The following is a 27007-nucleotide window of genomic DNA, read 5'->3' on the forward strand; positions in this document are numbered from 1 at the left end:
TGATGAATTTCGATTTATTGATGAATTTTATAATTTTATTTGTATTTATGGATGCCACAATTACGTAATCGTTCAAAGCGGCAATTAATCATTCAAGGTCCACTTTTGTTATTCTGTGTGTTTTAAGATGCGTCATCTTAAGGGTTTTTCCATTTTTTTTGTATGACATTATAATACCATTCATATTTTTTACTTTTTTTATTATTTAAAGAAGAAACCAATCCGACGTATAGTTGACATTTGGGGCTTAATACTATAGAAAAGCAATAAAAGTTTTTCAGTTAGAGTGTTTTCAGCTTGTTTGTTTTCATATAAAAATACGGCATGCATTTACATCAAACAATGGTATAAACATCATTCAATGTAAATTGTGATATTCGTAATTAACAAATCGCAATTACAATTTCAAGGGAATAATCAATAATTGTGAGGTTTGTCATAATCGTGCAGCCCTAGTCCAGAGAGATATTTACAAAACAATGAAAATGAATAGGGAAGTAATTCTTAGGTCTTCTAGACTGTATTTCAAGTGAAAGCTATATCATAGCTTTGTGTGAGGAACTTTTTGATCTTCCCATTTACCGCACCTATCAAATGTCTCTATTCAAATATACTGAAGTCATTTGGATTACTTCTGTAGTAGATTTAGTGTTTTGTTTTTTTGTCATTTTTTGGGATCTCGAGCATCTGCCCGCATTCACTTTCATTAAACGAGTACCTAGGACACTGCTAAAATGACACACACACACACACACACACACACACACACACACACACACACACACACACACACACACACACACACTTGGAAGAAAGTAAGTTATATGGGCTTGGAATTACACAAGGGTGATAAAATGCATTGTGGAGTGAACTATAGTAACTACAGTGTCTTGAATGAGAGCTGGTGTTCTTACTTTAGCCACAGATTGCTGTAGGCGGAAAAGAGAGTTCACCACGGCAATATTTCTCCTCTGACCCTCCGTCAGGGGTCCGATCACCTGACTGGCATCCCCTTGTGTACACAGCTGAGAAAAAGAAGAAAAAAGGACGGAAGAAAAAAAGATTAAACAATATTAAGCATCACAACCAAAGACTTGAGTAAATAATCAAGGAGTCAACATCAAAAGCGAGGCGACTAATTTCCCCAGATGTCCCAGTGTTCGTCTGAGGTCAGAAACGCTTTGCTCAGTGGTGGCACAGCGGTCAGCGTGCTGAGACACAGGCGTCACCATGGAGCTCAGACAGCAGAAGCAGCTGGCATTGTGGGTTGGAGGTCGAGCAACAGGGAGACGAAAAAGAAGAAGGATTTGCCCAGCTCAGTGCCACACCACAGGAACTAACATGCGAAAGGTTGTCTCAGTCACGAGCAAACCACAGCACACAAACACATATTCGTGCTGCCTTGCTGCCTCCTGACACAAACAAACAGCCGCTACAGACAAAACAACTCAAAGTCCAACTCGTACAAAGGCAGCACAACCTCCAAGACATCACACCTCTCATCAAAGGCGGGGGGCTGGGGAAATACAACTGGGGAGAAAAAATATCACACATTGCCTGTGAGGAAAAGCCACATAGGATATTGGCAGCAGGGGTACCATGGCAACAGTATAAAAATGGCAAGGCAAGGGTTAATTAACGTTTCCCGTGGCAGGTGTGGAGATGCAGGAACACTAGTGAACATTCAAGGTGGTTTGATGTTAAATAAAGCATAGCCTCCGGTGTACTGTAGATCTGCAGTCCCATACAATAATGAACCTTTCTGAGATTAACTGCTGTGTGACCCTAGGTCTGCGGTAAACCTGCCTGAGGACCAAAAACATTCTTATACCTCTGTAATCCTCATGAAAGTGCACTGTTGTCAAATATTTCCCCTGCAGCTAAACCAGATTATAGGAAGCTACTTTAAAACTCAAACACTGACCTATTTTTGGTGAAAAAATAAATAAATAAAAAAATCCATTAGAGAGAATGTCCATTAGTTATTGAAACTTTAGTTTAAAGGGATAGATCACCCACAAATTAAAATTCTGTCATCATTTTCTTACCCTTATTTCGTTCCAAACCAAGAGGTTAATCTTCAAGGCATGAATTAAAATATTTTCAATGAAACCTGAGGTTTGTGTTCCTCCATTGAAACTCCCGGGAACCAAAAAAGACTAAATTGGATATTCTTTATACGAAGTGATTGTATCTTTTCACAAGATTTGTATTAAACCACTCTTTCATGTTGATTTCTTTTATGATGCCTTCATGAACTTTTTGGATCTTTTAAGTTTTGGTTACCTGGACTTTCAGTGGAGTGACAGAAACCTGTCAGATAAAATTGCTGTCATTGTGCTGCAATTTTATCCACGTTTTGGAAATCATTCTCCCTGAAAGTGCACTCAGTCTAAATCTGTGGATCAGAGTTTGTTTAAGTCCCATTCCTTTATCATGGCAGGAAGAATATGAGAGATCGGGGTAACCAAAACTTAGAAGATCCAAAAAAGATCATAAAGACATCATAAAAGTAATCAATATTAAAGGAATGGTTTAATACAAATCTTGTGAAACGATACAATCACTTCATATGAAGAATATTTAATTTAGTCTTTTTTGGTTACATGAGTTTCAATGAGGAACAGAAACCTCAGTTATTAATTAAGTTTCATTAAAAATATATATTAATTTGTGTTTCAAAGATGAACTAAAGTCTTATGGGTTTGGAACAACATAAGGGTGAATAAATGATGACTTTCACTCCGCGTAAGTAAAACCGTATAGGATTTCTAAGGAGCTGATCAGAAGAAAGCTGCGAATAATTGACGGTGACAATGTCCATCATCAGGACACTAGCTACAGCTCAGATGAATCATACAGAGAGGTTCTCTTAAAGCCTGGGGCTACCTATGCTGTATGGCACATTGGTCAGCAATTTTATCCACATTTCGGAAATCATTCTCCCTGCAAGTGCAATCTGTGTAAATCTGTGGATCGGAGTTGGTTTAAGTCCCATTTCATTAATCACAGCAGGAAGGATATGAGGGGTCAATAGAGATACAGTCCTTCACTTTGTCTTCATTTACATCCATCCATTAACAGATAGAGTCTGTTTGCTTCCTGTGTTAAGCTGGGTTTAATCAGAAAGAAACCATCTGTGTTTTGAATGGGAGAACTTCTTGTTCTCTATATTGTGAGGACATACAGTATTTCCGACTGCTTGAAAGATTTATGCAATGTACTACTATGATATCTTTCCAGATGCAAGTCCAAGGAGAGGTTAAGGTTTGGCCCTGAACTGACCTTGAATTGAGTACACAGGGTTCATCACACACATCTGTACTGCAGGAAAGAACAGAACCGAACCCTCGTTATTCATCTGCTTGCTGACATAAGACAGATCAAGTCAGTGGGCCAGTGATTCGAGGACAGACACCAGACTAATCCAATCACACCCTCCCTGGCCAGGCACAATCAATCACACCTCCAGCTCACAGTGAATGGAGACAGACCTACACGAACAAGCTGGGTCATTTCGCTACAGCTCTGAGTCAATTTAAACAGCTAAGCGGAAAATAAAACGAGTTGGGTAACATGAATCAGTGTTCGAAACAATGAACCTCCATAATGTTCAGAGTGAAACAGTATTCAGCAAAAAATAATGTAGAGTCAGACTTGATTTTATAATACTTAGAAAAAGTTAAGAGGTCACAAAGTGAATTTCTGAGGCGTTAATGATTACTGGAAAAGGACAGACAACTGGATTATTGATAGAGACATTGAAATAATTTCAACCCTGTTAATGAAGAGCTAGCGCCCTGATTAACCCTAACCGGTTCTCCAGCCATAATCAAACATATCTAAACAACCTAACCTAGAGCAGGTTGACTGCTCTTGTTCTAGATGATGAAATATTTAGAGCAGAGTACACCTTAAAAATAATTTCTCTACAAATATTTTCATGACTTTGTTTGGAAGTTACAGTTTGATATCAAGTCGCTTGATATCTCCAGGTTTCAAGAAAGCAAATAGGATAAATTTGGACATGTCTTTAAAACATTTTTTGTTTATCTCAGAAGTCGGCTGCATCATCTTTGGAGTGCCGGATGCATTTAACTGAAACAAGACTGATTAAGAAATGAAAGGATTCTCTCACTTGTAAAGCTAGTTTGGCTTTGTAGTTAACTCAAATTCTACAGATCTACTGATTGTGGATCACTACTGACAGAGAGATTGAGACTTAAGCCACACAAGCAGCACACATCTATGAACCCCAACATAACAGCAGAGAAGTGCATTTAGTAAACTAACAGCATGAATATTGTGTTGCAAACCGATTTGTCTTCCAACTACTGGTATTTATTTTTTGGTTGACCAACTACCGAGCAAGCGTTGCATTCTCATTCCCACCTTTGTCTGATTTGTGTGGCTTCTTTTCATGGACCGAATCAACAAGCACCTAACTAGGGAGGTAGGAATCCGCCCTGCCGCTTGTCCAGGTCACGGCTCTCAGCAGGTGCTCTGACTCTCGTTGAAATGAGCCCCGCCCTACATCGTCTCTCATAATGAGCTCGGTTGTCGACCGTGTGTGTCACCTCCCTGGCTGAGTTTAGGGGCATGAGAGCAGACAGCCTCCCGCTCAGCCTAGCTCATTATCTCTGTGTGTGTGTGTGTCTTACCAACTGCTCTGACTTGACGCAGAAAAGCTGCACAGTCTTGGCGGCATTCTTGGCTACTGCGATCGTCAGGCCGGAATCCACTGATGCAACATTCAGCTCACTAACGTGCAGAAACAACATATAGGATCAACTGTTAACAAATTACAGTCAGTGAAAACAGTCAGCAGTCTGCTTATTTTTAGACTAATCACTATATATTTTAATCAATTTTAGTATTTTACAAAATGTATCTATATTTATAATTGACATTTCTCTTGATTCCTAATGTGTGCAGTGCATTATGGGATTGCCTTATCCATGAAGGACACATGCAATGCTTCTTTAACATTGAGCCAAAATCAGGTTTCTTCCCTACTGGGTGGCACAGTAGGGAAATGATGATGGAACAGAGTTATGATATATTATGCATATTGGAGGTGTACCTGGCTATTGTTTTTATGATGCTGTCGAGTTCATCATTAGAAGGTGGGTTTCGGCCCCCTTGAGGGAACACAAGATTGATGGGGTCAAAGAGGCGGGACAGAGACTTGGACAGGTAAGCTGCTTCATATGGCTGAAGGGAGTCCTTCAGGTCCTTCTCTGGACTGGAACAAATAAAATGTCAAAAAAAAAGTTATCCCTTTGCTTAACTGTAAAACAAGTAAATAACACGTGTTGAGACATCAGTTTATATAATCTGAGTATATGTTTTTAAACACGACACATACAAAATGTCACTGACCTAAATCTTGAATTTAATCAGAGGCATGCCCGTAGAGATAATTACAAATCGAGACTAAATTAAAAGTGCAGCAGAGCAAACTGAACAACACTTAATGAAACTGTAGCCTACTTACACTCTTCATCTCAGTAGGGATCAAAGCCCCCAGCATTTGATTTTGCCAGCGTAATAAATTAGTTTTCCTGGCTGACAGCTGCTTAATTCCTAGTAATTATTCTTTTGTTTGACCTGTGTATACCAATTGTTGATAAAAGTGTAACTGACATGTGACTGCCCAGCCCTAGCAGATTTAAATAAAAACATCTCAGTATTTCTTTTTACTGTAATACAGTAATGCATTACAAAAGACATGTAACAAAACAAAAACACTGGACGTTAATGGTAATGTGATTTAGAGGGTAAAAAGACATTCATTATAATAAATTATGCACACTTGATGCACAAAAATATAAGACTTTGTAGAAATCTTGACACTAGTGCTAAGAGAAACAGCGTCATTAATGTCAGCAACTAAAAACCGAATGGATCTTACTATTAAAGAGAAAAAGAGCTCAGTTAATGAACACATAATAGATTTCTCTATCATAATAGATCTCTAAACTTAACTCAGCGGATGCTGTTCAACGCCTGCAGTACACTGAACGCTACCACAAAGCAAATACTTTATGAGAGCCAAATATAGATCTACTAAATCTCTCCAAAATAAAATACAAAGAAAATAGTTTACCTCTTACATCACCCTGACATATTAAACACATTTGCCACTTTTTGACAAGATGCTTTCATACTCTTGGCTTTAATTGCTGGTTGTCACGCATCTTGACAAGCTTTTTCTTAAGCTGTATTATGCGATATGAGCAACTGTGCGTAAAACGTGGGCCGTTTAGTGGACGATTTTGATTATGAGATCTTGATGTTTGATCAGAACTGTGGCAGAAACGTTGACTGAACTCTGGAAGATTGTCTGATAATGTGTTAGAGTAGAAGGGCTTTTTTGCTTCTCCATTCAGGTGAAAGGCAGAAACGCCGTCTGATTGATCAGAGCAGTTTTGAGAGCACTTTGCAGGTAAACAAAATCTTCGTTATGCCACCAGGAATGATTAGGAAGATGATAGTTTGTGTAGATAATAAACTTCTGGCTTTTATGATGAGAAATTGTGGCATTTCTGTTTGACTGCTTGCATTTAGCGTCTTAAAATGTCTTAAAAGTCAGTCAGATGCATTTCAGCGACTGAGAGTTGCAATTTAGTTCTAAAAACAAAACATCACCCTAGTAAAAAAGTTATATATTTAAAATACATTTATTTCAAGTATAGTTCAAATCTATTAACACATTTACTGACAGATAACTCAATTTATAAAAATTATAATTAAACTTCACTTGATATTACTTGCGCACAATGCACTTTTCTTAATATTAAGTCTAAAATGTGTTTTAATGTCACTTTTGATGAGGATTGTATGATCTTTGAATAACGCCAGACTTTAAATGCAAAATATTTAAAGTGTACCTGCAATAGTCCCACTTTACCACAATCAAATATACTAAGTATAACTTTAATAGTACTTTAGCACTACTTCTGCACAATTAAAGCGCATTAAGTACAAAATTAGTTATTCCAATTTAGCAGACTTTAAGTATACCTTTAAGTACAGTTGCAGGGTATTTTATTGAGTACATAAATAGAAAAGGGTATTTGTAGTACACCTAGCATGAAATAAATGTATATCAAATACATTTAAATATATTAATTTTTTACTAGGGTAGTATGGCCTCCCCTTGTGTTAAGTACTCACTCATAGTCTGGTTTGGTCCGAGTGAACAGGTCTTCAGTGTCGTGCTCTAACAGAGGCAATTCCACATCTAGACCGGCACCACTGCTCACAAGCGCCCCCTGTATGCTTGCGCTGTACTGCTGCAGCCTCTTCCACAGCTCATTATAAAGCCTCAAGAGTTTGGGATACTCTCCCTCCAGGGCCTGCTTCAGGAAGGTTGATGCTGAGAACAAAAGAAAAATAAACTGAGAACAGGATGAATTTAAAGAGAAGGTGGCCACGTAGATAAATACATGTGCTGTGTCTTTGTCCTGATATTCATATTTTAGAAAAACTGCTGCGTTACTACAGCAGTGGCTTAAAACAGCTAAAAAGGATGCAAATGCATCAGCTTTTATGATTAGAAAGAATACAACAACAAAAACTTAATTCTTCTGAATGATATGCAATGAAGAATCTCAAAACGAAAATTTTATTTTAATAGTTTTCATTTTATTTTTTCAATTTCAATTTATTTATTTTTAAATCAGGGTTATAAAGCATACATTGTTGTGAATACCATTTAATTTAAAAAGTGTTGGCTGTGACATTGGCAAGCAGTGACTTGAAACTACAAACCCTTTTCTTTGTGCCTCAGTGAGCTGAAAAACCAAATCTCTCATCTCCAACCAATCTAACAAAAACAATGTCGAATAAAGAGAATACACTTGGCAAAATGAGCCAAACGGATGGAATTGCATAAAAATGGCTCTTCATTAATATGGTAATGACCCAACTTTACAGGTGATTAAATGCTCATTACAAATATTATGCAGATTGTTTCCTATGCAGATTGATTTGATGAATGCATAATTGAGTAGTTCAGAGGAGCAAGCATCTTAAACGGTTTCAATCTTTGTTTCGCCATCACCCGAACAAAGTTGAGTCCTGGCAGTTGTACTCTACCGATGGAGTGCTGACTGTGAGCTGTGGCCATGTTCAGCTGACGCTACGTTTAAGATTTATTGCTGGCAGTGAAGCTTAAATTTCCTCACTTCATAAAACTGCCATGCAGCATGTTCAAACACAACCCATGACTGTCAAGAAAATCTTTCCTCGGGGAAGGTGATGAGGTGCATACAAAAACCAACAAATAAACGTCAGTCGTGAAATGTTTGAAAAATGGCATCTTCCATGAACAAGTGTTAGTCAAGAGCAAGGTTTTGCCTTTCATGTTGCGATTCAATAATGAAAAAAAAAAAAAATAACAACATTAATAATAAAAACAGAGCAGAACTGGCCCTAGACCACTACTCTGACTGTTAGCAAATGAATTAATACAAGTTCAAGGCCATGTCAGAAAGCCTACACTGAATGTTGAGAAGAATACTGGCTTCATCTTTTGACCTGCTCTTTGAAAGGCAAACGGTTCAGGAAAGAATTCTGGGAAGAGGCAGGGAGCTGTCAGTAGTCACAAACCGTATTTTAGGACAAAGAGGCAGCGATGAATCATTTATAAACAGATCTTCTTTGAAGGCTTGCGGAGCAGTGATTCTCAAGACAAGAGTCCATAACAATCGACCCGAGAGCTAAAATGTTTTCTGATGGCTTCTAGGAGCTGCAAAGTTTGTGAGAGCATCTTCACCTCGAACATTCTCATTTTGTGAGAGTATTTTGGCGAAGTTCCCTTAATAGACGTACAAGGTGAGCCCCTTAGGGTCTGGAGAATATAAAAGCAGGTTTGATTGAGAGGTTTCAAATCAGGCTTGATAAAGGCTTAGAAGAGGGAGTAATGCACAAGCATTTGGATAATGAAAGTGATGCAAAGGCTCCTATTTACCTTCTATTGATCAGGCGGAGTGAAGCACAAAGCATCATTAGGGCGTGATAACACAGGCAGGGATCAATAGAGCCACACCATCAAGGCCAAGGTCTAAATTACAGTGACTCTGCAGGGAGGACGCATTGCCCGAGATCTTTAGCTCACTAATTAAGATGGGCACCAGTCACAATCATGAGCCAGTGAGATCTATTTATGAGGCGATTCTGTGACATTGAGGTTTTTTGTTGTTGTAATACAGCCACCAAAATGATGCATAAATAAAGATGGTAATGATTTTTGAATTTCTTAATTTGCCAGACTTGTTCATTCAGAGAACATTTCCTCTCCAGAAACCTAGAGTTAAGTGCCTAGATCAAGAGCACAACGGTCATAGGTCATGAAACATCCCTTCTGGGGTTTAAAACCACAACCCAATGGCAAGTTCACGGGTTTGATTACCATGGAATGCATGGACAAACAAGCTGCTTTGGAGAAATTTGTCAAATGCACAAATGTTACTGTCATCAGCAAGTTGATCTAGAATACAAAATGTCTTAAACCTAGGTCTTCATCCCAGCTCCTAGGGATCCACTGTCTTGCATAGTTCAGCTACAACCCTGATCAAACACACCTGAACCAGCTAATCAAGATCTTCAGGATCACTTGAAAAACCATAGGCCAGGTGAGTTGAAGCAGGTTGGAAATACACTTTGCAGGACAGTGGATCCCCAGGAGCAGGGTTGAAGACCCAAGACTGGGTTGTGGAAAAAGCTATTCTTAAATGGTACTGTAGCCTGCCAAGTTGCAGACTAATTTAAATAGAAGTAAAGAGGGGAGTCTGTTTTGGTTTTACACCTGTGGAGTCACATGAATATCACATTTGAAGGTCTGCTTCCTCTTTATTCCCTTGTGACCGAACACCTGCCTTGATTTATCCTGCTCTTTACTGATGATAACACCATGAGACCAGTGTAGAAATCATCGTTTTGTGTCTGTATTGATAACTGGCTGCATCTGAGCTCTAAAAATCATCAGAGATTACGGAAGTGTAAACGCTTCCCCAAGACAAGGACATTATAGTGTCAAGTGGAAGTGAAGAACCGACAATGTCTAATACAGGCTCAGTTAGTAGAGGAAAGGGTTAACGGAGTCAGTCTTCTCAAAAGCAACTCCAGAAGAATGTACGTGGGTAATAGAGTTTGAATCCGACTGCAGTGTGATGAAAAGGAAGCAAGAGCGGGGAGAAGAAAGAGACTAGGCGCAGGAGGGGAGCTTGTGTAACACACTCACACACAGAACGATCTTTTGAGATGCATGGAGGGGCATGGTCTTAAACAAAAACCCCAGACTGAGACTCACCAGCTGTGGCTTTCTGCAGCTCCTCAGAAAGCGTCTGAGTGACAGAACTCCAGAAGGTGTGCAAGATGTCAGGCTGCCCATCCTGATAAGAGAGAGAAAACACATGAACTTTACCATAATGGCCTCTGACACACATAATAACAACATGTATGCATTAACACACTATGCAAACAAAGCTGATATGACTGGCTTTAATGGCTCCAACCCACAACACATCACAAAACTAATGTCCAGGTCACATTTCAGCCTAAATAAAAACAAGAATCATGGCAATTAAGCACATTTTAATTTTTGCAGGGGCGTTCTTACTCATTTCACATGCAAAGGGGTTAGATTATTTATATATTTTTTAGTAGCCTTAAAAGTTGTAGTGATTGGAGAGAGGGTGAAAAATAGATACATGAAACAAAAATGACAATATTTTTGATGCATGAAACTTTGACTGGCAATAAAAGTGTACTTTTAATTGGGTAAAAAATTAAAATGACCGCCACACTATTTATGCTGTCACTCAATAGCAATCATTGACTGAATAATGACTGATCCTTTTGTGTATTTGTGTGTAAACAGGGAAGTCTATGGCAAATAATCATTTGGGAATCATGACAAAACAAATATGGTCTAATGCTGGTGGACGTGTGCCACGTGCCAATCTAACCACTTCTCACTGTGTGCGTGTGTAAAGAGGCATTTCGTTTGTCTGATCTTCACCCTGTCACCCCAATGATGAGCTACTGAGGAACGAGTACAAACTTGATTATTATGAAATCTAGTTTACATACAAAGGGAGATCACATTTACTTTTATAGACCACTTAAAAGTTATTTACTGACCAGAATAGTATTTGTGTGCCTGACAAAGCGTGTGTAACTTGAATAGACTGTCAATTTACAGACATCAAGATGCACAGTCATTGTACAAAGATTAATTTACACAGGGGGAATGGGGTGAGCCAGAACTGATTCACATCACCTGTGCAAACCAACCTGCTCTGAATGTCCCTGCTGACTCACCATACATCAGCTTAAAGTAGTTTGCAGAGACTTTACAGTAATTTAAATGACTCTCTTTTATGACTCACAATTTCTAGTGCTTCACATTTGAGAATTCTCCAAAGAAAAATAATTGACAAGATGAAGTATGGAGACTTCAAAGTTAAATATATTTATGCACAGCAGGGTCCAAAAGTCTAAGACCACATTAGCAGTCTTTAAATCTGGAAATAAACAGCAAGTAAAAAAAAAAAATGAAGTGTAGAAAAAATGTATGTAAATTTGTGACATTGAGTATGTCTACTCCATTAAACAAAAGGTCACAAAAGGTCCATTAAAGTTCACAAGATGCCCTTTGGTGCATTATGAAATCATGTCAGATAACATGGATCATCAGATTTTGCACAAATGCATGCTTAATTTTATAGTGGCATATAAAGTGCCATGGTTTCAGTACTATCATCAATAAAATACAAACAATCTAGGCTTCTCTTTCTTTTTTCTCTAGTAAAATACAACAGAGTTTCATATATGCTACAGTACTTCAGGCAATTTCTTCTTTCTGATGTAGAGTCGTATTTCACATTTATGACACCTGAAGTGAACAAGAGGGCCATCCGTGAAGATGAAGTCACGCCAGAGAGCCAGAAGGCTTGTTTGCTGCACAAAAGCAGCTGGGAATCCAACGGGAAGGTCTGTTTTACTTTTGTAACTGTTAAATGTAGCGGTTTGCAGGTTTTGCTTTCCGAAGGGTGCCTGTGTGGGGGGTGTTTTTGCCACCAGTAAAGGTGTGAGATTGTGGGAGTTTGAAAACAGCTTTCGAAGTGAAGGCAGAGAAAGAAAACAAAAAACATGGCATTCACCCACCTTTTCCAGGGAATCCGACAGCAGCTTTGTTGTGCTGTACACTGACTCCTGCACAAAGCTCCTGTGTGTTTTCCTATACTGAATATGTTAACTGCATGCGCCTTGTTAAACTGAAGGTTCAGAGGTGCTGCAGAGCTTTTTACAGGCTTGTGATGCTCCACAAGTGGTGCCTGCCCTGCAACACCTTTCACAGGGTCTTTTAAATGTCGGGTGCCTCTTTCATCTACAGCTGAGCACCCGATGACACGCTGTCAGTTATTCTGCGTGGTTAGAATTTCAAGGTGTCCCTTTCTACCAAGAGTCATTGAGCTTTAAACAAAATGTGCGTTTGTGAACTTAAGATAAAACCACTTCAGTCCATGAAGCATTACATTTAAATCAGCACACATATTATGTAGCACTATTTTAACTTTTATCTCTGTTCATCACGCTGTCATGTATTTCTTCTTACACAGGCCAAATTTTGCAATACCACCCTCACTCTCAAATTGAACTTTTTGCTTTTCCTTTCCGTTTTTTTTTTTTTTTAACAAGGAAAGAAAAAGGTCTATGGGAGTGCGACGAGAGAAGGTGTTGCCATGGAAACGCCCCCCCCCCATTCCTGCAGACCTCAATCTTCTGACCGAAAATCTCGATTTCCAAGAGGTGATTAGAAGCCGCTCAACTCATCTCCGCGAAACTGTTTACTGAGTGAAAACGGGAGGAATACCAACAGACAGAGAGAAAACCACTAGGTTTGGAGACAGACCTTTTATTTTTCTCACAAATACAAAACACCACTATGGCTGTGTTCGGAATGGAATACTAACATACGGTGCGGTATACTGTATGCAATAGAAAACATCAGCATGCAGTAGTAGGCTATGTTGTTGTCGCATGACTTCATTACGTTTAAAGCAAGTGGCCTGCAGTTATCATGAAACTGCATTACTATGCAGTACAATACGTCAAGAAAAAGATTGTGGTTGATATTGTTTTGTTGCACTGGTCAAGCGATGCAGTATTTCATGCAGTGTGCTCTACTTTGTATACTTATGCTACACTGTAAATATAAAGGTTGAAGGAATCAATGCCATGACTACAGTATATAAACAAAAAAACACTGCCTTGCATGCATTAATGCTTTTTTAAATCTTATATTATATCTAAATTATAAAATTATTAAGGACACATTTTCATTGGAATATAAAAATGCATATGTAACATTTGCATGCTGTGCATAGTATACACACAGATCATATAATACAAGTAGTATGCAATTCCAAATATATCCATGTTACAATTCTGCATCAGATAACCTGAAATCTATGCCCACATTAGCTTTTCTGATTATGGTTTAAGGAAATGCGTCGCTAAAGGCCAGCTCTAATTCCCAGCATTACATGCTGTCTTTGAAATCCATCTGTGAAATCTTACCACCCCTTCCTAAACTGTTCTGATCTCACAGTTTAGCCTTTCATTTGGCAGAAAATAGCACCTTAATTACCGGCTGCAATTAGCCAAATTTGCCACTAAAGGAATGGAGAGCCACGGATGTCTGGGATACCAAAGGGGAAACGCACTGCATATGCCTTTGCAAACACTGTTCATGTCACTCAGCATGCACCGACACACTCCTGCTAGTTCACAAAGTCACCCAGAGCCAAATGGAGAATGTAGATAAAATTGTCCCATCACTGTCTGGCTGAAAATGTGTGATGGATATATATGTGTGCATGTGTGTATGCATGTGGGGTAGATAACCTTGTCACAGAGGGGCCAGCCACCTGCAGACACCAATTAGGATGTCATTTACTGCTAATGTGCCAGCAGCAAGTGAACCAGCAGGGGCTATGCAGGCAAGGGCAACACACAAAAATCCTTTGTAATAAATCACTACATATCAAGGACAAACTCTTTACTCATGGGATACGTACAATATCGACACACATAACTTCCCAGTCCGACTTTACAAACAAAATTGAACTGCACACCTCTTCCATTATACACACACACACAACAAAAACAAATGTAAACAAATTCAAACAAATATAGATATGAAATCATATATTCCATCTCACCTTGATGATCTCATCAATAAAGCACACATGAGACACTGGGTCCCTCTTTTTGGTTAGAACCTTCTGCAGGTGTTGCACCTGTTCAGGAACATAGAAGAAACTTTATCCAATATATTCAAGGACCCCTTTCAAGCATGATCTAAATTTACCACTTGGCTTTAAAAAAATAGGTACAATTGATACTGCACTAATGAAGTAGCTCTATTAACACGTTTTAAAATCATGCACTTAATTAATGCATCATGCACATGCATTTAATACAATATCAGATTAACTGATTTGTATATTTTTTTTCTTTACCAACAATATATTTCCAAAAGCAGCTAATGCATCAAGCTTTGAAAGTTGCACGCCTTGAACAGCTTGTATGAATGGAGAAGAGTGACAGCAATCTCCCTTCCCCACTCAAGCATCCTCACTCTACCATTAGCAGGAGTGCCAAAAAGTTAATTTCGGATCTTAAATCAAGCTTAATATTTTGTGGCTTTACAAGTGAACACCAGAAAAAGTGGAGTGGGACATGGTAATACCACAGCCACCTGCGAACTACTGGTTTCATGCCTAATGACATTAACAGTGTTTCATAATAGTAACATCTGTGTGAGTTTGATGACTTATGCATACCTGACCACACGCGGCACAGATCTGGTCCATTAGTTTCTCTAAGTTTGTCCAAAGGGCAGCTCGAAATGCAGCTGTGTTCCCTGGAGTGGGCATGACGGCTCTACCAGGGGCACCTAAACACAGCAGACACGAGGGAGAGGCACACGCTAAAACACAATGCAAATATCAGCAAGCACTCTAAAACAGCCACGAATGCACTAAACAACAAACCTCTGGTGTTGGCAGGTTGAGTCAGGACTTTAATGTCAAGGGCATTAACAACATTCTCTTGCACAGATGTCCTGTATCCATCCACCACACTTCTTATGGTCTCTCTTAGATTGCCGAGGTTGTAAAACACCTGTAGGGCCGTCCCCACCTGAGACGGATTCTGTGGGATAAACAAATCAAAAATTCTATAACAAAGAAAAAACAATGTGCTACGTTAAGTTTTAATCACATGCCATACTGTGGCATAAACGGAAGCAAAGTTATGTTTAATAAGTTTGTCATTATTCTAAAGAAAATATTTGTTTTCATAATCTTTCTAAGTGTAACAATCTCCATTTTTTTTTTTTTTTACTGAAAACCCACTTTACACTATAAAACCCCACTTCACATTGTTATTTAATACATTATCTCCCAGTTAATATTTTGTTTCACCAGAAATGTTCATTTGTTTTGTGTGTTCTGTGGTTTTGAATGAGTTGCATAATATTTGAGTAGAATTAATGTGGGAAGCAGGCCACTGACACACAGGAAGCTAAATACATTTACACTCTCCTCTTCTACACCTGAGACTTGTCTTCTCCACATGAGGGAATCACAGACCTTGCCGCGAGAGCCACTGATTGACGTCACTGTGCTCAACACCAGAGCACATGTAAGGAAAGTAGGTCAAATTTAAATTCTTTAAATTCAACTCTCAGCTTAGCTGTGACTACAGGACACTGGAGTTTAAAACGCAAAACAGGAAGCTCTCCAATGCTGCATTCAAAGCAGCTTCAAGCAGACAGTCATGATCTCTGATTCTGCCTTTAATTTAATCTCCCAGGATGAAAGCGCCAATCATTACAACCGATTCAAGACCGCGTCCAACTTTAATCTAATCCCAGTGGATCAAAGATGATCAGGCCCAGTCGCTTTCCCAAACGGTCCACGCAAAACTGCAGGCGAATGGATATATATGCAACAGATGTGCTTTAAAAAAAGATGAGAGAAAGTGATAATTCAGTAAATCTACCCTTCTTGTCGCTATGTGCTTGACTAATGGTGAACAGATTGAGTGTAATAGGCAGGAGTGGTAGGATAAAGCCATCAGTGGTGGCTAAGTACTTTGCTGCAATCAGCATTTTCAAGCTCTAATCACGCAAATGATGGACACAAATTGCTTCCTTCATGCTGTCTACAGGTCCACTTGAAGTGAAGGCTAAAACTGAGGACAGGGCTGCTACAGCTCCTCTGTGCTCTGAATTTCGTCCTTTTCAACATTGATCAAGAGAAATTTGCCCAACTGTGAAAGAGGTTCCACTGTAATATTCTAAACAACTGCTAAAAGATTGGGTTGATGGACAAAATGGATGTTTGAAGATGAAACTTAATTTAAATTAGAGTCAATTAGATTGAAACACCTAAGTTTTATGCAATGCAACATTGTAAATCCAAAGGGAGTCATTGACTATAGTAAGTAAGTACAAGGAGAAACAGCAATCTCTTGTGACCTCATTACAGATGTTGGTCAGGGTCCGTTCCCTTTTCTGATACACTAATGGCTGCATTGTTTTTGTAGCTACTTAAGATCTTAGGAAGTAAGACCGAATGGGGAAAAACTGTCCCCGCACTTAGAAAAAATTGCACATTTTGAGATTTTATACACCATGACGATAGCATATGTGAGTATGAGAGCTTTAGTCAAAAATGTTTTAATGCAACCTGATTTAAGGCCCGTTCACACCAAGAACGATAACTATAAAGATAACTATATTAGCATCCACACCAGCGAACGATATCTTCTGTTTATTCTAACGTTCGTCTGCCGCTTTTAATTCTCGAGCTCGTTACAGCAGGATGGATTCTGATTGGCTGTCAATTTTTTATCATTCATCAGCTGGAAAACCAATTTTTTTGAAAGTGATTCCAACGATAATGTTTTTCTTTGTCTTCATCGTTATAGTTGTGGTGTGGACTCTGCTGTTATTTAATAATGAAAACGATTTTTAGAACGATATCTTTATCGTTATCTTTATAGTTATCGTCCTTGGTGTGAACAGGCCTTTAAACTGCAAAAATTTATCCATCGACTTGTGGCATTTAATATCTATTGTTGCTGAAAAAATACAGTGGTATAATTGTTTTATCTATACTGCTCAGCCTAATGCACAAACCGAGCCAAAATTGTCTGCTGTCCAGCAGCATAAATCATATGTTGTCACTTATGCAACAGTGAGTTTAGATGTCAAAGAACAGATGTGAATCACAGACAAAGGAAAACAGTGGATTGGGAGAGACCTAATTGCTTGCAGCAGGTTCACTCGCAGCATGTAATGCGCTAGCTCTCATTTACCCTGAACTGTGGAAGGATAATGGTTTAGCAGGGACATGCACAGTCACCGTGGAGATGGATTTGATCAGCTCAGTGCAAGCCGGTGACCCAGGATGGCTATCCGCCAACTGCCGTGAATGAGGTGTTTTCACATTACTCACATCCAGGCAAGCACTATGCTTTTGTTCCCAGAATTAGCACTTAGCTGGAACAGGTGGCCAACGATCTCTTTCTTTACCGGCAAGTGAAAGAAAAACATTTGGGCTAATGCTTTAAGCTCAAACTGCAGAAGAGACCAATTTTTGATTGGGAAAATATACAGTTAGCCATCACTGGGAAGGTGAAATGCAACTAAAAATACACCTCGGTTCCATGTTGATTAGATTGGCTTGTTTTGGGCTATTGTTGCAAAGAGTGGGAAATCTTATACAGCGTGTTTAGTTTTGTCAGTGCTGGTTTCACTCCATCCGCTGTCCAGCAGATGTGAAACTCATTCTGTCCAAGGGATCGCATGAACTTGCGTTGGGTGTAGCCCCCTATCTTGATATGTTTCTTGGGAGAATTAGATTTCATACTGGAATGAATGTGTTTATATCAGATAACAGTGAAGGTCAGAAAAAGTCTTCCTATCTTCATTGCATGTTCATCTACCATAATGCAGATCCTTACATAACTGCAAAAGGCAGGTGGCATGCTTGGCGAACACATCACTGTATCTGAATCCTACAGATCATATGTATAACGAGGTTTGAGATGTGCCAATGTTATTTTTGCCATCTTGCGATTCAGGCGTGTTTCTCCAGGGGAACGTAGGAGACAAAATGCATGTGAAAAAGCATCTTACTGCTTGCTGTATTTGCTCTTTGATGGCACTGGTAACGTTCATATTCCTCTCAGGGATGGTTTATAGGAGTAACAAAAAGCTGATGTATTAGTGTTTAACCTGGTGGAAGAAACTGGGTCACATGAGGTAAATAAGATGGGGTGGGAAGCTAAGGACGAGATCCTTGGGTCACTATCACAGTTCTACCTGCCTCCATCATGGGCCTGTAATAACTTTACCACACTGATGGTATCACCTCCATTACAGACGCTGTGTGGGGGCTTGATTAAATTCTCTCCTGCTTGGTAGAATTCAATTCGGTCAACCCTCGTCCTGCATGAATGCTTCAGGCAGATGTCTTTTTTCTAGAGAAACCACAAAGGAAAAAAAATACACAGCCCAAAAAGGGAACTTCCAACGAAATCAAGTATGCTACCTCTACAGGAACATTGTGAGAGTTTGCCGATCATGTAGAGCGCAGTGCCTTACGAGGAAAAACAACAGTCATTTCCAGCCAATTGCTTCCTGTCATAAAAACACCTGGTCACCACGCCAGTGTCATTAGCTTCTGGCTGTGTTTTGACTAAATTTAACTCAATCTATGGCAATAAATAAAAGTATATAATTCGAAAGACAACAGCACAAAACATCACAAAATTGATCAAACGCTTATGTTTGCTCTGTTGTTTTTACTGTAGATGTCACTTCCTGGAGGCCACTGGCTTGAAAAGAGGACATTTTTAGAAGTCTGCTAAATCTTTTGTAGAAATACATAAATTACAACACAATAAGTTTACATTTTTAATATTTACATAAAATACTGCATAGCACAAATGACCCAGCCAAAATGGGAATTACATGAGTTATATGGATGATACAGGGACGTGTATTTTCCTTCTAGTCATTCCTAATCCAAAAACAACAGCAAACATGGCCAGTGCCAGCCCATAGGAACATACAGAGTTCATTGGGCTCACACTTAGCAAAGTGTTATGGCCATGCAAGAGTAATCCTGAATAACAGAGAGAGGGCGAAAGTGAGACTTTGAGCGTGAAGAAAAAGTGAAAAGATGATGGATCACTTAGACATTCATTTAAGTGTCGTGTTTCCACAGCAACCCAAAAACAAACACGACGAAGACCGATTAAAGCCTTTTAAGACGCACTTGGTAAATGTCAGTGCAATGCCAGACCAGGAAGAAATGAACTCAATTTGGGAGAGAACTGATGACTGTGGAAAGGAGAAAGGTGAAAGATGAGGTGTGCTCAGCATAACTAATGAAAGAGAACATCTTCAGTGATAAAGAAACTTTGATTTGCACCGGCATTAAAAAGAAATTAACTCCTTTCATTTATTCATTTCTTAACACAAGGTTAAATGCATCTTGTATCATGTCATTTCTTTAATGTCAGAATGTAAGTCAAATTCAGTGAACATCATTTAGTGATCCGTCTAAGTGTTTTTACGAATGGAAATACATGTGTCCTTATATCTTTGTTCAGTACTCAATCATTAAATGAAATCCAGAGTGCAGGTTAACCTACTGAAAAAAGATGGACATGCATAACCATGAATAAAATATCTATTCAGTCTTGTGAAAGCAGAAAACAGGTTTCTGTTCAGACGAAAACACAATTGAAGGGTGGTGGCTTACTGGTCCAAGTCACAAGAGTTTAGGATTTATCACTGATCTTGATCTGATCTAACATACTCATAGATCAAGATACTTGGTGCTGGAATAGTGTTATTAACAAACCATGCAAATAGCATGTTTATTGATATTAGCAGGATACCATTTCATGGTACCACAGTATATAAACACCTGTAAACATCAATGATAATCAGTCAGTATCATGGCAGATACTATCACTGAGCAGAGTAATCAAAAGCTCCTCTCAATGACACTATAAACACTATAAATAAACTGCTGCATCTTTGTGCTTTTAACCTTTGTGTGACTTTAATTGTGAAGAACGGACACCAGGCAGAAGGGATGCTAAAAAGCATGTGCATATGGTCTCCATGGTAACAGTAATTTGTCAGGTGGGTGCATGGCAGTAACGTGTTACTGATGGGTAATGGGCGAGAGAAGTCGACGTGGGAGAACGAGGAGCGCTAATCAGCACACATGGGAGCAGTCGCTGACAGGTCTCTGATCTGTAACAGTGCTACCAATACTCTTTCAATATACCATACACAACCCTGCTGAAAAACAGCTTTAATCCAGTCTACAGTGGCTTGTTGGGCTTAGCTGGCATAGCAGATGGGGTCTTGGTTCAGAACATTGGTGGTGATTGGATGTTAAGATGTGGGCGTGGCAGTCAAAAATGGAGACAAACAGAGAAAAGTCTCATTTTTACCAGAAGATCCCTATTATGAGGGCAAAACATTTATTTATACAAATTAAACATTTGTACAGATTAGGCTTTTTAGGTTAGCTTTTGCTTGATTATCTTAGTTTTCACTTTTTTGCATTATTGTTATTCTTATATTGCTTGTTTCCGTGTAAAGCGCCTTGAGAAGCTGCTTTTAAAAGGCGCTGTTTAAATTATTTATTATTATTATTATTATTATAAAATAAACTATATTAGTATTATCAGCTGTTTGACTTTAAACATGCATTTAGAAGACAAAACAGTTAGGGTAAATGTTCATTTCGTGTCGACTTTAAATGTGCTTTCTTCAGCAGTGATATTCTATTTATATAAGTGTCCTCCGGGATATCACTTATGGAAATGCATAAAGAAAAAAAAGGCATACTGAGCACAGTATGCATATAGTAAGTATATATGTGTAGTATGATCATTTGGAACAAGTATTTAGCCGTCTTCCCACTGACAGAGCAGTGTGGAGACAAAAGCAGCCATACTGGCAGAACAAGCCACACCTGCTGACTGCTTGTCAGCTATATGAGCAATCCAGCGCATCTATATTCCATCTTCATGGTCTTTAGAGAGCAAACAGAGAAAGAATGTGAGAGAGCAACAGAGATGTTATGTTTGAAGTGAGTGAGAAGGCGAAGGAAAGGGAGGCACAAAGCTTCAGGAAAAAAAGGTGGCAAAAGAAAAAGACAGAAAAAAGGAGCGCACAAAAGCAATGACTTCCCTCCTTAGCAGCTTCAACTCCTGAGAGACATTCCTTTTGATGTAAAGGTTACTCAAACACATGCCTCAAAAAATGGATGAACCATGAATATCAGGGGGGTGACTGTGTACGCTTATCAGTGACCACCACAAGCTGAGCCCATTGGAAAACACGAGAAAATGAGTGAAGATTTGAATAGAGTGCAACAATGACATACACTTTCTTTGTGACCTTGGCATTTTCCCCATTCATTTTCTCCACAGGCATTGAAAAAAAATCCTTAAAGCAAAACACCAAAATCAACCAGCTTAAACATTATAAACCTTTATTTGAAGCAAAATGTGTTAAAAAAAAAAACGAACAAACAAAAAAAAAGACAAAACTGTGTGTTTCCTTATTCTTTTATAAAGGAATGATCTGCTTGATGCATCCAAAGCATTGTAAATAGCAAAGCATAAAAGGATAGTGCTGCTGATGGTACTGCAAACTGTTGACTTACAACTATTAATTACAAGTTTATTACTAAATATTAATCTATACAAGCAGTTTGAGAGTGTAGGATGAACAACTCAATTTCGTCATTGAAACTCATGCATGGGAGTGAGTAGTTATTGCTAAACTCTTGCACTCTACAGGCGGGGTATTTTAATGCAGAGTAAATTAAAACCGATTTACTGTGCTATTTTCTCCCTGGTTTGTAACAAGAAAGCAAGCTGTCATTTCCATATCTGACAAACCTGTCCTTACACATACAAACACATAGCTGAATCCGGCAGGTTCTCAGGATAAAGACCCATCTGTCACATAACAATGCAAGGCCTCTTGCAATATTAGACAGATCAGTGTAGTTCTGTTTTTCTGTTGAAATCTCCTCTCTTTTACAATCACTCTCTGTTGTTTAAACTGCTAAAATATAACTTAATTCTCACCATATTTCTGATATTATTTATCAAACTAATTTGACATTGTTCGCTTTTTAAAAGAGCAGGTCATTTGGGTTTTTGAAAAATATCACTTTTGCCCTTTATAATGTAGCTATCCTTAAATGAAAACAAGTTGTTAATTAAACACATTTGCGTAATCCCCGCCTTCCTGTGAAATACAAAAAGAGTCCCACAAACACATTTTCGCTATTACTGTGTTCACATCATGTTTAAGACGACGCTGTGTTCAAGGATACCACAGAAATACAATTCAAACCTTATGTTGTGTGCATTTCATTTTATCAAGGACTGCTTCTCTAATCTTGGTTTTTATCTTCATTGGCTTCTAATCTTCTTAATCTGGACTAACAAGCTCTCCAAATTACAACCTATAAGTACGATTGATACGTTGTTTCAATTGAGTGATCAAAAAAAGTTTTTGTGCTAATACTGTATGTGATGTATACCTAGTTCAGCTTTAGGTTTCCAGGTAAAGCACGGTATTACTGTCTTACTGAAGTAGTTCTGATAATTCGCTGTGAACCCACTAATTCGTAAGAATGTGTTGATAATTGTATACTGATTTTAATAATTAAAGAATGTAGTGTAGCACACAGACTTTATAATCTTTGTGAAATTGCTGTTTATTGTGCTGCACCGGCAGTTATAGGGTTAATGCGGGAGAGACGAGTGAGTTAGGCTGAAGCTCCTGTGATACAGCAGTTCTACGTTCTGATTAAAAGTTAAGACAAAGTGTCTTGTCTGTCGTTCTTCAAACATTACTGTAGTTTCATCAGTTAGTCATGTTAGCACTCGGCTAACGTATCCACCACGTGTTCACAGTTTAGCAGCTAAACTTCAGCTGTGGGCACAATTCGCTTGCATAAGTGTTTTTGTATTTTATGTCATTATTATAAGAACGGATTGGAGCACTATTGCTGTGTTATGTAAAAGTGCTTTGTCAATGGTAGCTAACTGGATCAAGGACTCCTCTCTGTGCCAATCACAACAGGCTTAGCCAGCTGACCAATCAGAGCAGAGTAGGCTTATGAAAGGGAGGGGTTTGCTCTGAACTTGCTTGGAATGAATCGTTTTGAAATCATTGGCAAATGACTCTAATATTAATTATATATTTTGAGAAAATTACAATGTTTTCTGACCTTAGATGCATTTAAACCTGTTGTAGGGTACTCCAAAACAATATTAGGAGTATTTTAGATTAGGTTTGGACTGCTCTTTAATCTTTTATGCTAGCGCAGCGCGTTAACCTGTTAGCTTTTCATTCGCGCCTACCGTTTCTTTTCTCTCTCTCGCTCTGTTTTTCACAAGTTCATGAAATAACTGGAATCATTCAAGTCAGAATCATTCAACAATCATGGTGAGTAATGGCTTCTTCTCCTGTTATTGTCACTTGCACTGCTTGCCACATGTATAGTGTAGCTTTCTCTGTCAGCGGCGAGGAATGCAGGGAAATAGTTAGGCTGACAGAGAAGATTTCAAAACTAGAGACACGCATCCAAACTTTAATAGAGGATAGTAAGAATGTGAGGGCCTTAGATATCGCTTTGGATGCGACTAGCTTAGCGAGTCCCATACATTGTTTGGTTCCGGTTGCAGAGCCCCCGCAGCAGCACGATTCGGTGATTGTGAGGCGCCATATTCACGGGAGAAAACACAGCTCTTCCGTTCCGATCAAAACATTAAACAGGTTTTCCCCACTCAGTAACACACCCACTGAGAAACCTGATGAAAGTGCCCTAGTTATTGCAGATTCTATTGTACGGAACATGAAAATAGAGACACCAGCCACCATAATCCAATGTTTACCGGGAGCCAGAGTGTCTGACATCTTGGCAAATTTAAATGTGCTGGCTAATGCTAATCATAAATTCAGTTAGATTGTTATTCACATTAGCGCTAAAGATGTTTGACTTTGCCAGACAGAGATCACTAAAAATAAAATAAATACACACATTTTCCCCGTTTAACAATTTAAAGCTACTTTGACAATATGTATTGTATAAAGTGCTATATAAATAGAGGTGACTTGACTTAGATCATTCATGAACACACGCATAATTTTAACCCTGTTTGAATCCTGACTGAGTTACCTTAAAGGGCAACACTATTTCCTGTCACCTTAGAATGTCAGCATGCAAAATGTAGTCAAAGAGTACAAATGAAGCCACACATCTCCGCTCTGATGTTTGCAAATACCAAATGCGCTTTGAGTCCTGCCATTCGTGTATAACAATGCAGCGACAAGCTAAACTGTGTGCTAATAAGACATTTCTAAATGATTACTACCTTCTTATGCACAGTTTGAGTCATGCATCAAGTTCAGCCCTGAAGGAACAATATAAAAAAAAAATGTTATCAAATCATTAGTGACAGGGCTTGCACATTAGTAATTGCAGGAGATTGTCTATAAATAAACATGCATGAGTGAAAGGTATTTATTTTACATGGAAAGACGTAAAATTGCTATGTGGTATAGCAGAGAAAGAAAAGAAGCATTGAATTGATTTCACTTAACATTCTTGTCAGTATTTGTTTGGCCCAAGGGGTATAACATATTTTTGTTTGTCCATTACATGCCACAGGTACATGGCTCGATTAGGCTGCGGATGACAAAAATTACATTCCACCAAGACAATGGACAAAGCTAAACAGATCAGACAGAATGAACAAATGCAGAGAAAGGAAAATCATTTCAATCCAAACAAAATAAATGCAATAATTGGAATGTTTGGTAAAATTACTATTGAAAAATAATAATGTGGCCCAGTTGATTGTGGAAATGTGGACTACTGTATTTCTGCACTTTATATCAACAAAACACAAATCTATGTGAGACAACCATCACACGCACTCTTGACCTCTTGAAATGGACAAAGCTGACGTATTGTTTAAAGGGTGCATGATCAATGCTCTGCTGGGGCTGCTTATGTAATACACAGTTACTCATGGTGGGGCAAGAGGCGCATCTATCTGTCAAAGCAGCGGTGACTCAGTTGAAACCCAGACTCATTCGTCCCCTTTTGTCAATGTTCTTCCAATGCAGGCAGTGCCTAATCTATTATGTGGAGGAACCACACTCCTGTGGTTGCACTAGTTATGTCTGCAGCAGGTCAGTTCTTTCCTAGGTTTATGACTGTTTTTTTGATCGTGCATGAACCTGATCACATGATTTTCAAACTATGCTAAAGATTAGCTTTTAATATCGCCCAAATACATCAGCAATTTAGTCCTACACTCTTAAAAATAAGGGTTCCAAAAGAGTGGTGCAATAGAATCACCATTTTGGATTCTCCAAAGACCCTTTCAGTGAACAGTTCTTAAAAGAAACATTTTTTTCTGAGTGCGAAGAATTTTTTTAATTATCTAAGGAACCTTTTTCATCATAAAGAAGCTTGTGTGGAATGGAAAGGTTCCGTGGATGTTAACAGAATTGTTGATACTAATAAAGAACCTTTATTTTGTATGTATAGTTCCTTGTAACAGATAAAATTAGATCCGACAATTTTGCTTTATACAGGAATTATGAATGTGTAAAAAAATTAAAAATAAAAAAATAAAACATCCATGCTATTCTAATGCACAGAGACTATGTTTTTGGGGAAAAAAAAGAAGTCCAAAAAAGTATATGGACACTTTTGTTATTCTAATAAATGTGTGAATGTGATTGCATCAGATAAAAACATAAAACCACAATGCGGTATCCTCTCTTCACTAACTTCACTTTTTTCAATATTTTTGCTCAGTGTCTTTTAATCAACTTTTGTTTTGTTAATTTTTAGTGAATTTATTAAGTCAGTTATCCTCAGGTTCACTCAGGCTATTATTTCAAAACTGGACAAACTTATTTTTGTGAGACGTTTTGCTTCTAAAGTCTTTTTCTTTAAAACAAGCGACACTTAGTTTGCAATCTAATGCAGTGACACTTTTAGGGTCACTGTATTGTGGATGGAGAGATTGTCATTTTTTCTCTTCGGTAATAGAGAAGGCTGCATTAATATCCATTCCTCCATTCCTGTTCGACAGCAGTTGTCAATTCCAGTCCTGGCGCCCCCTGCTCTGCTCATTTTGTATGTTTCTCTTATGGCTTCAGACATTTGTTCTATTCGACCGTAAGTGCCCTGCGAAGTGGACATCATAGGATATTCCACCATGATTCCAGTTCGAAGCAAATGCGTTTCATTCAAAGTGCACTGAAGTGTGCAAGGCGTCAATTTAAATAGTATTTATTTACAGAGGTGTATGATGTCACAATTGTCCGTGTATGAAGATGTTGCGCAGCGCAAATCCATGAATTAATGTACCGAAGTGAGGTAAACTTCAACAGATTTCCCTTGCTCACAGAGTAGGGAGCAATGAACACTGTGTAGGGACCATGTCAATGGGAACACAGTTCATGCACGGAGCTCACTTCTAATGAGCTGATTATCTGAATCAGGTGTGTTAACAAAGAGAGACGTGCAAAATATGCAGAGCCGGGGGGCGCGAGGAACCGCTGCTCTATGAGCATGTGAAACAGGACACTGGTCCATGAGTACTCTGTTTTTCTGGGTCAGGAAGACAGAAGCCAAGGCGAGAGTAGTCATTTGTATATATGTGTCTGTGGACTCCACACAGTGAATTTTTAGCCCTTTGAGGCCATAGTATGCATCTCTAGTTCTGACCACACACCTCAGTGACCTCCAACTAATGTTTGCTGAGTAAGCAAAAACCTTCAGTGCGGTAATGAGAATCCACTTCCAAAACCTCATCCCCACCAAAAAAAAGAAAGGGGGGG

General features: G+C 38.7%; 1 protein-coding gene across 1 annotated transcript in view; it reads right to left on the reverse strand.

Annotated features, from left to right (window-relative positions):
* LOC109064809 (conserved oligomeric Golgi complex subunit 5-like) overlaps nt 1-27007 on the reverse strand; it is a 64864-nt gene that overhangs the window by 10567 nt on the left and 27290 nt on the right. Inside the window, exons 8-15 of the mRNA XM_042738081.1 lie at nt 15072-15231; nt 14862-14974; nt 14238-14315; nt 10319-10400; nt 7180-7381; nt 5084-5245; nt 4662-4761; nt 915-1025 (exon numbers count right to left, since the gene is read on the reverse strand). Coding sequence (XP_042594015.1) covers nt 915-1025; nt 4662-4761; nt 5084-5245; nt 7180-7381; nt 10319-10400; nt 14238-14315; nt 14862-14974; nt 15072-15231 — 1008 coding nt within the window. The remainder of the gene's footprint in view (nt 1-914; nt 1026-4661; nt 4762-5083; nt 5246-7179; nt 7382-10318; nt 10401-14237; nt 14316-14861; nt 14975-15071; nt 15232-27007) is intronic.

Source organism: Cyprinus carpio, chromosome A4 (genome assembly GCF_018340385.1).
Source record: "Cyprinus carpio isolate SPL01 chromosome A4, ASM1834038v1, whole genome shotgun sequence".
Lineage (NCBI taxonomy): Eukaryota > Metazoa > Chordata > Actinopteri > Cypriniformes > Cyprinidae > Cyprinus > Cyprinus carpio.